The following is an 8,681-nucleotide window of genomic DNA, read 5'->3' as shown; positions in this document are numbered from 1 at the left end:
AGTCTGGGATGACGAGCAGTGGCTGCAGAACTTTCGGATGCAGAAAGCCACTTTCATGGGACTGTGTGAGGAGCTCGCCCACACCCTGCGGCGCAAGGACACGATATTCAGATCTGCCCCGACAGCGAAGAAGACGGTGGCTATTGCAATCTGGAAGCTGGCAACTCCAGACAGCTACCGATCGGTCACCAACCAGTTTGGAGTGGGAAAGTCAACCGTTGGAATCATGTTGATGCAAGTTTGTGGGGCCATTAATCGCATCCTGCTCAGAAGAACTGTGACTCTGGGTAACGTGCATGACATTGTGGATGGCTTTGCACAAATAGGTTTACCTAACTGTGGAGGGGCGATAGATGGGATGCATATTCCAATTCTGGCACCAGCCCACCTAGCTTCCAAGTACGTTAATCGGAAGAGGTATTTTTCTATGGTTCTCCAGGCGCTTGTGGGTCACCGTGGGCATTTCATTGATATTAACGCAGGCTGGCCCGGAAAGGTGCACGACGCACGCATCTTTTGGAACACTGGCCTGTTCAGGAAGCTGCAAGCCGGGACTTTCTTCCCAGACTAGAAGATCACCGTAGGGGAAGTCGAAATGCCCATTGTGATCCTTGGAGACCCTGCTTACCCTTTAATGCCGTGGCTCATGAAACCCTACTCAGGGAGCCTTGACAGCAGCAAGGAGTGGTTCAACAACAGGCTGAGCCAGTGCAGAATGACTGTGGAGTGTGCTTTAAAGGGCCGCTGGCGCTCTCTGTATGGGAAGCTGGACCTGGCCGATGACAGCATCCCCACAGTTATATCCGCATGCTGTACCCTCCATAACATTTGTGAAGGGAAGGGTGAAAGATTCACTCAGGCATGGACCTTGGAGGTTTAACATCTGGAGGCTGAATGTGAACAGCCAGAGAGCAGGGCTATTAGAGGGGCCCAGCGTGCGGCTGCAAGGATTAGGGATGCCTCGAGGGAGCAATTTGAGGCTGAAAGCCACCAGTAATGTCTGGTGCCCTGCACGGGAGTGAAGTGCAGTGGTTCCAATGTTAGTAGGAATCTATGTTTGCTACGCTGACTTGCAGTGCCTGTTTCTTTCCTGGGCTGAGGTATCTTTTACTTTATGCAGTAATAAAGAATGTTTTCAAAGCCAAAAAATCCAAGTATTGAAAATAAAATTCATTTATTGAAAAGAAACACAACTGCTTGGGAAACAGAAAGGGCAAGAGGGTGGCGTGGGGGGTCCAATCACAGATTTGTGTATGTCGTTATCACACTCAGCCTTCCTGTCTGGAGTGCTGTGCAATGAGCGCTGCACTTCAGGATGGCTATAAGGCATGTTGAGGGGGGCTGAGTGCAGTGGGTCAGGGTCGTCGTTTTCAGGGCTGGGTGGTGAAGCTACAGGTGTTGGAGGCAGCTGGTGGCGGTCAGAACCCAGATGTTGGGGAAAGTGGGTTGGAGGTGACATGGGAGCACAAGGGAAAGTTTTGGACAAGCGCTGTGGGGGGGGGGGTCAGGCACGGTAGTGCTCCGCCTGCATGGCTACGAGCGCCTGGATCGAGTCCGCTTGGCGCTCCATTATGCTTATCAGCTGCTCCGTGCTTTGCTGCCAGAGCACTGTGCTTTTGTGCCGGCGCCCCTCATTCTGCTGGCGGATCCTCCTTTCACTGTCCCACCACTCCTGCACTTTTTGATTTTCATTACTTGAATGCTGCATTACTTCATGTAACATGTCTTCCTTGTTTCTACATGGCCTCTTTCTGATTCTTTGGAGTCTTTCGGCTGGTGATAACATGGACGGCTGAGATCTCAAGGTTGCATCTGTAAAGGCAAAATGCAACACTTAACAGAGGCAGCATTGTTCACACCAGACAGAGCAATGATTCCCCCCTACTTAAGGGCAAGCACAGTCTACACAATAGCATAATTTGCCGATCCCAAAGCGAGCGCACATAACCCACGGGAGCCCCAAAATGGTGAGTAAGCACAGGATCAAGTATGACTGATTGTTTCATGGCCGTACTGTCCTCTGGGTTTCTGTGCCTTAGGGAGAGCCAACAGTGGCAGGGGGGCCCTATACTGAACACTGTCCCCTCATTTTCCACAGGAGTTCGGCCTGGAAGAGATCTCGCTGCTGAGGGTGACCTGGGAAGCAAGGGAGGGTCTTCTGCTGCTATGCGGATTCCGCCCTGGCCCATATGCAGCTTGCCTGTGTGCAACAATGGTCCCTCCGCCCCTCACGGCACGGTGGTGCGGACATGTTAGCCTGACTGGGACAAGGACCACAGTGGCTCTCCCGAGAAACCTGCACAAGCGCATTGCCCAAGCTCTGGATGAGACCTTTGAAGAGATCACTGAGGCCGATTACCGCGATGTGAGAGAGCACATCAACGCCTTATTCCGCATCTAGGCATGCATGCAGCCCTAACCCTCCTTGCCCCAAGAGCCTGCACCGAATAACTTCCTTCCCAAAATAAAAGCCGCTTACTGGGCACCTCCTCTGGTGTTTGTCCTTCCCCAGGCACTGACCGCTGCGACCCTCCTCCTGGCTTGAGAACAGCTCTTGGCTGCATGCATCTAGGGATTCCGGGGTGTCTTCCTCCGCCTCAGCACCCTCGCTCCCACTTTCCTCCTCCTCCTGCCTTGTTGAACTGGGCTCTGAAGTGTCCATGGTGGTCTTCAGAGTGGAGGTGGGGTCGGCCCCAAGTATCGCGTCCAGCTCTTTGTAGAAACAGCAGGTTGCGGGGGCAGCACCGGAGCAGCGGTTTGCCTCGCGGGCTTTGCAGAAGGCATCCTGCCACTCCTTCACTTTAACCCTGCGCTGCACTGCGTCCCGGTCATGACCCCTTTCCATCATGTCCCTTGATAGCTGACCGAATGTATTGTAATTCCTGCAGCTGGAGCGCAGCTGGGACTGGACAGCTTCCTCCCCCCAAACACTGATGAGGTCCAGCACCTCGCATTTGCTCCTTACTCGGGATCGTCTGGCGCGCGGCGGCATGGTCACCTGGACAGATGCGCTGAGAGCACTCCACGCCTGGCTGAGCAAACAGGAAGGGGATTTTCAAAATTCCCAGAGAATTTAAAGGGTGGGTCTAACGGGTGGTCACCTGAGGGCAGGCCAGTAGAGGTCAGAGTGATGACCAGAGTGGCTAGCACAGGCATTGTGGGACACGTCTGGAGGTCGATCTGAGCGCACTAACAGACCAGGGCGTCCACACTGGCGCCGTGGCACTCCAGCGGGGGCGCAGCAAACGTTATTCCACTCGCCAAGGTGGATCACCAGGAGTGCTCTAGCCACGGAGTCCGAGCGCTCTACGTGCCTTGCCAGTGTGGACGGTAGTGAGCTAGGGCACCCGGGCCTCCTTTATTGCGCTGTAACTCGCAAGTGTAGCCAAGCCCTAAGATACTGTGCACTGCGGGCTGGGAAGACCTCTGGCTGAATGGAGCATTCAGGAGGTGCAAGCTGGTCCTTTGCCTCTCTTCCTCCTTCATCCCTTAGCCAAGTGCAGGAACGGAGAGACAGAATTTGGGCCAAAGCACCCAATTCTCCTGATGGAGGCAAAGCTCAGATGGAATTTGATAGGGGATTTATCCGTGTCTGGGCTGGAGCCACAGAAAATTTTCACTCCATTAATCCTCTGCTATGTTTCTCCATGTCCGCAGGTGAACAGAAGAGACAAAGCCAGGCTGCGCCTGCAAACTCGGCAGCTGCCCAACCGGAGGGAGCTAGCTCTCCCAAATGCCTTCCAATACTATTTGGCAGCACAGCTCCAGTTCACATCACTCTGGGCCTGTCCTGAGGCTGGCGCTCCACACCCAGAGTAAGCCAGGGCACCCCATAGCCACTCCAGCAGCATAGAGGGCCAGACCTGTGCGATGAGAGGCTGGGACAGAATTCCCCTGGATGTACTGAGGGCATGAGGGGTGAGGGCCATAGTGTGCCCCTGAGGGGGTTCCTAGGGAGCCATCATGAAGCGACTGTAAATCGGGGCACTTCTGCAGCTGCTCATCTACACCAATGACCCTGCCAGCCCCCAGCCAGCTCATAATCCAAAGGCACAAATGTGGCGTGAAGTTGGTTTGACCCTCTTCCCCCTGTGCTGCACTCTATGGGGGCAGCGTGCAGACGCTCAGCCTAGAAGACTCACGGGGAAGAGGCCAAGGAGGAGCCCAGCCTCAGGGACACGAGCGGGGCCAGGGCCACGTCTGTGATTTGGTTATTGACAGCACACTCTGCAGGAGCCAGCACATGCCGCTGCTCACAGTCACCCCGCCAGTGCCCTGCCCACGAGCAATGGAGCGCCCAGCGTGTAGGATTCCCAACTTTCTAAGAGCAGAAAATTGAATACCCTTTCGCCACCCCCCTGCCCAGAGACCCGCCCCACCCCTTCTCTGAGGCCCCGCCCCCTCCCTCTGTTGCTCACTCTCCCTCACCCTTGCTGACTCGTTCATTTTCACCAGGCTGGGGCAGGGGTTTGGGATGCAGGAGGGGGTGTGGGCCTCAACTGGGGGTGTGGGCTCTGGGGTGGGGCCAGGGATGAGGATTTTGGGGTGCAGGAGGGGGCTCCGGGTGGGGGGAGGGGCCAGGGTTTTGGAGTGTGGGAGGGGGCTCTGGGCTGGGGCAGAGGGTTGGGGTGCAGGAGAGGGTACAGGCTCTGGGCTGGGGATGCGGACTCCAGGGTGGGGCCAGAAATGAGGGATTCTGGGTGCAGGAGGGGGCTCTGGGATGGGGTGGGGGTTGAGGTGTGGGAGGGTGTTGAGGGTGTGGGCTCTGGGGAAGTGGCAACATGTCCCTGTGGCTCCTAGGTGGAGGGGCGGCCAGGTGGGTCCGCGTGCTGCCCCCACCCACAGGTGTCACCACTGCAGTTCCATTGGCCGCAATTCCTGGCCAATGGGAGCTGCGGAGCTGGTGCTCAGGGCAGGGGCAGCACATGGAACCCCCATGGCTGCCCTTCCACCTAGGAGCTGGAGGGTGTCAGCTGCTTCCTGGAAACCATGTGGGGCCGAGCAGAGAGCTTGCCAACCCCGCTGCACCACCAACTGGACTTTTAACAGCCCAGTCAATAGTGCTGACCGGAGCCGCTAGGGTCCCTTTTCGACCAGGTGTTCCGGTTGGAAACCAGACACCTGGCAGCCCTGCGAGTGTGCCCAGGCTGAGGGATGGGCCAGAAACAGCCAGCCCTTGACCTGTATCTAGACACGGCCTCTCCCTACCTACTCACAACAGGCACCAGGGAAAGAGCTGGGTCCCTGATCCCACAATTGGTTTCCTCGCTGGTCCAGTAAGAGTTTCTCCCCATCTTGATTAACACTGTGTGGGCATTGCCTGGGCACCCACATAACATCCCTGGGTGGGCCAGGTGCAATAAGCTGTGAGGCTACACCCTAACCCAAGCCACATCAGTGCACGTGGAAGGCCTTCCCCAAACCTCCTAATCCCAACTCACGCTGCCAGCTCAGGGCCTGCAGCGAGCCCATCCCACGGCACCTTCCCGCCTCCATGCAGCGTGATTCTCGCCGCTTCGCGGATGAGACTGTGGCAGAACTGGAGCTGTTCTCTAACAACTGATGCATGCAGTATGTTGGGCTGGCTCCTGGGATGTCACTACAGGAACGTATTGGTGTCGTTTTATAGGAGGCTGTAAGGAAAAACAAGGGGGAAGGGAAAGACTGGCTCAAGATGAGGCACCCCCTTGGCAAATACATGAGGGGTGGTAAGGAACAGTGGCAGGGCCAGTGGCTCGGAGGAGTCTGGTTCAACCTGCTGCAGAGCCTGCAGGATCAGAAGGGCCAGAGCTTGGGAACACAGAAGAACAAAAGGGCTATAGCTGTTTAAAAGGGAACCCTGTTAAGAGAGGGGGGAACCAGTCTGAGACACAGGCATGAAGAAGCCAGGTCTGTCTACGTCAGGGGTAGGCAAACTTTTTGGCCTGAGGGCCACATCTGGGTATGGAAACTGTATGGCGGGCCATGAATGCTCACGAAATTTGGGGTTGGGATGTGGGAGGAGGTGAGGGCTCCGGCTGGGGGTGCAGGCCCTGGGGCCAGAAATGAAGAGTTCAGGGTGCGGGAGGGGGCTCCGGACAGGGGCAGAGGGGTGGGTGCGGGGGTTGTGTGAGGGCTCTGTCTGGGGGTGCGGGCTGTGGGGTGAGGCTGAAGGTTTGGGGAGCAGGAGGGTGCTCCGGGCTGGGACTGAGGGGTTTGGAGGGCGGGAGGGGGATCAGGGCTTGCGCATGGGGTTGGGGGGTGGGAGGGAATCAGGGGTGCAGGCTCCAGGCGTTGCTTACCTCAAGCACCTCCCAGAAGCAGCGGCATGTCCCCCGTCTGGCTCCTACACGGAGGCGTGACCAGGTGGCTCTGCACACTGCTCTCTCTGCAGGTGCCGCCCCGCAGCTCCCATTGGCCATGGTTCCTGGCCAATGGGAGCTACAGGGGCAGTAGTTGGGGCAGCAGCAGTGTGCAGAGCCCCCGGCTGCCCCATACCCATAGGAGCCAGAGGGGGGACATGCTGCTACTTCCGGGAGCTGCGCAGAGTGGGGAAAGCCCCTGACCCTGCTCCCTGCCTGGAGCACCAGTGCGGGGCAAGCCCTGGACCCTGCTCCCTGGCGGGAGCTCGAGGGCCAGATTAAAATGTCTGGATGCCCCTGGATGTGGCTCCCGGGCCGTAGTTTGCCCACTCCGGTCTAGGTCACCAGGAGGATAGGATAAGCCATGCCTGTGGACTGCTTTAAAAGCATTGTTCTCTAAATGCTTTATTCCTACTGTTAAAACAACCGTAGTTTGGTTTAAGCCAGCTGTGGGGTCACTGTTCACCCCGGTCAGACTCCTGCAGGGAAGAACCGCAGGTGCTGCACTCAGTCAGCATGGTAACACACAGGGTGCTGTAGCCCAGGTGCGGGAGAACGGCAGGATTCTGCCCCAGGAGAGGAAAAGGCTCAAGGCTGACACCTGAGGAGGTGGCCCAGAGAGTGAATGGGGGTGCTGCTTGCCCTTTGCCCATGACACCGGTGACCATCCTTGCTTACCCTGCCGCCGCCCTGAATGATTAGAATAGTCAAAGAGGAAATAATAAGCCAACCCCTGCAGTCTATACCTGCAGACCCCCACCCCCCTCCACATCAATAACGGGAAACAGTCACTCAACAGAGAACCCAGAGGAAACAGGACTAGAAGCCTGGATGGGTTACCCCAGCCCTCCGCTGGCTCCAAGGGGCGGCCAAAGGCAAAGCTTTGCTCCAGGGTACCCCGTGGAGCTGCACCATCTTCAGTGGCTGATTCCCAGAAGCTCTGGTGAAAGACGAATCGTGTGTTCTCGCTCCACTCACCTGCCGTAGCTTGAGGTGACAAGAGGTTGCACCCACAGTGACAGAGCAACAATCAGCATAAGAGAGAAACGACCCCTTCCTGGAGAGCTCCCTGGTTCCTGCTAGCACCTCACTGTTGGCTCGCTCTCTTAGGTCCACTCTTTTTCCCAGAATGCCTTTCTGGGGGCGGCCCTTTACATTTGGGAGAACCAAGTAGCTGCAGCGCAGAAGTGCCTCTTTTGCAGGAGATTGGATCTGTTTCCCTTCCAGCCAGTTCAGACGTCTCTGTCAGATTTGCCCTTTCCTATTACTAAGGAGCAGACCTAGGAGGTGGGACCTGTTCCAGGGCAGGGAAACTATCCACTCATGCCAATGGCTACAGTTCCAGCTTTGTTTTCTTTTTTTAAATCAAATGCAACTAAATCCTAACCTCAGCCTAGCCCCACAGCTGCAAACACACACAAGAGACGACTACATCCCCTGACAGATGAGAAAACTGAGCTGCCTCTTGATGGGACATTGGAAAACAGTTCCCATCTGTGAACCTCCATGGCTTCCCAATGGAAAGACTGCTTCTCTCGTCTGTCTGCAGGGGCCTGTTTGGCCGTTGAGGCTGATGCACCATGTGGGGCCTGGATTTGCTGCTGCCGTTTCCCATTGTTAGTGGCTGTGCAATGTTGCCAACACAGGACCTGGCAGCCGCATTCTGGGCGTTCTCAGAGCTATTCTCCTCCTTGGCGTTGGTTAATCGCATGTGTTCCTGTCATAGGATGGATCTTCTGGGTGGTTGGGACATAGAGCCGCGGGGTGGATGCAGTAGCTCTTCCGAAGGGGAATCCAGTGGGCACCGAACTTGCTTGTAGCCCATGTCCCGGTCACATGGCAGGGGCCAGTATCCATTAACAGCATCAGCTCCTGTTAGAGCCGCTGGGCCGCATAAGGGTAACAGAGTAGCTTCCCCGGAAATAGAGTCCGGGGAGTGGGGTCCAGCCCGGGGCCCTGCCCGGGGCCCTGCCCCGCACGACCTGCCTGGTGCTCCTGCCACCCCGACAGGAGTGCTGGGCGGAGTGAGGCCAGCCCCCGCGCCCCGATCCTGCTCCCTGGTGTAGCACTGAGCTCACAGAGGCATGGGGAGGGGGGCAGGGTCACTCTGGGTACAGGGGCCTGGGGGAGGGGGGCAGGGTCACTCTGGGTACAGGGGTGTAGCAGCGAGCTCACAGAGGCCTGGAGGAGGGGGGCAGGGTCACTTTGGTTACAGGGGCGTAGCAGTGAGCTCACAGAGGCCTGGGGGAGAGGGGCAGGGTCACTCTGGGTACAGGGGCCTGGGGAGGGGGGCAGGGTCACTCTGGGTACAGGGGTGTAGCAGCGAGCTCACAGAGGCCT

General features: G+C 57.3%; 1 protein-coding gene across 2 annotated transcripts; it reads right to left on the bottom strand.

Annotated features, from left to right (window-relative positions):
- Positions 1-1,157: 1,157 nt before the first annotated feature.
- Positions 1,158-7,452, bottom strand: LOC311531582 (uncharacterized protein). 2 transcript variants are annotated; one of them, XM_084649075.1, is made up of 3 exons: positions 7,320-7,452; positions 2,480-3,032; positions 1,158-1,812 (listed from the first exon to the last, which is right to left on the bottom strand). In XM_084649075.1, exons 1-3 carry the CDS (start codon positions 7,376-7,378, stop codon positions 1,801-1,803), a joined length of 624 nt encoding a protein of 207 aa, XP_084505201.1. In that variant the 5' UTR covers positions 7,379-7,452; the 3' UTR covers positions 1,158-1,800. The 2 variants fall into 2 exon arrangements, 1 of the variants encoding a protein (XP_084505201.1); XR_014714245.1 differs by lacking the exon at positions 2,480-3,032 and having other exon boundaries at positions 7,320-7,445.
- Positions 7,453-8,681: the final 1,229 nt, after the last annotated feature.

The sequence above is a fragment of the Lepidochelys olivacea genome, assembly GCF_965140295.1.
Source record: "Lepidochelys olivacea isolate rLepOli2 genome assembly, chromosome: 15".
NCBI classification, from domain to species: Eukaryota; Metazoa; Chordata; order Testudines; family Cheloniidae; genus Lepidochelys; species Lepidochelys olivacea.
The sequence above is the reverse complement of the archived record's forward strand: the minus strand, read 5'-3'. Positions and strand labels throughout refer to the sequence as shown.

What these genes read in the sequence shown, in the direction of transcription:
- LOC311531582 (XM_084649075.1), bottom strand. Translation starts at nt 7,378, where the DNA reads ATGCTGATTGTTGCTCTGTCACTGTGGGTGCAACCTCTTGTCACCTCA. An exon ending in GTCACCTCAAGCTACGGCAG is followed by an intron (nt 3,033 to 7,319) that starts GTGAGTGGAGCG and finishes CTGTTTGCTCAG; the next exon opens with CCAGGCGTGGAGTGCTCTCA.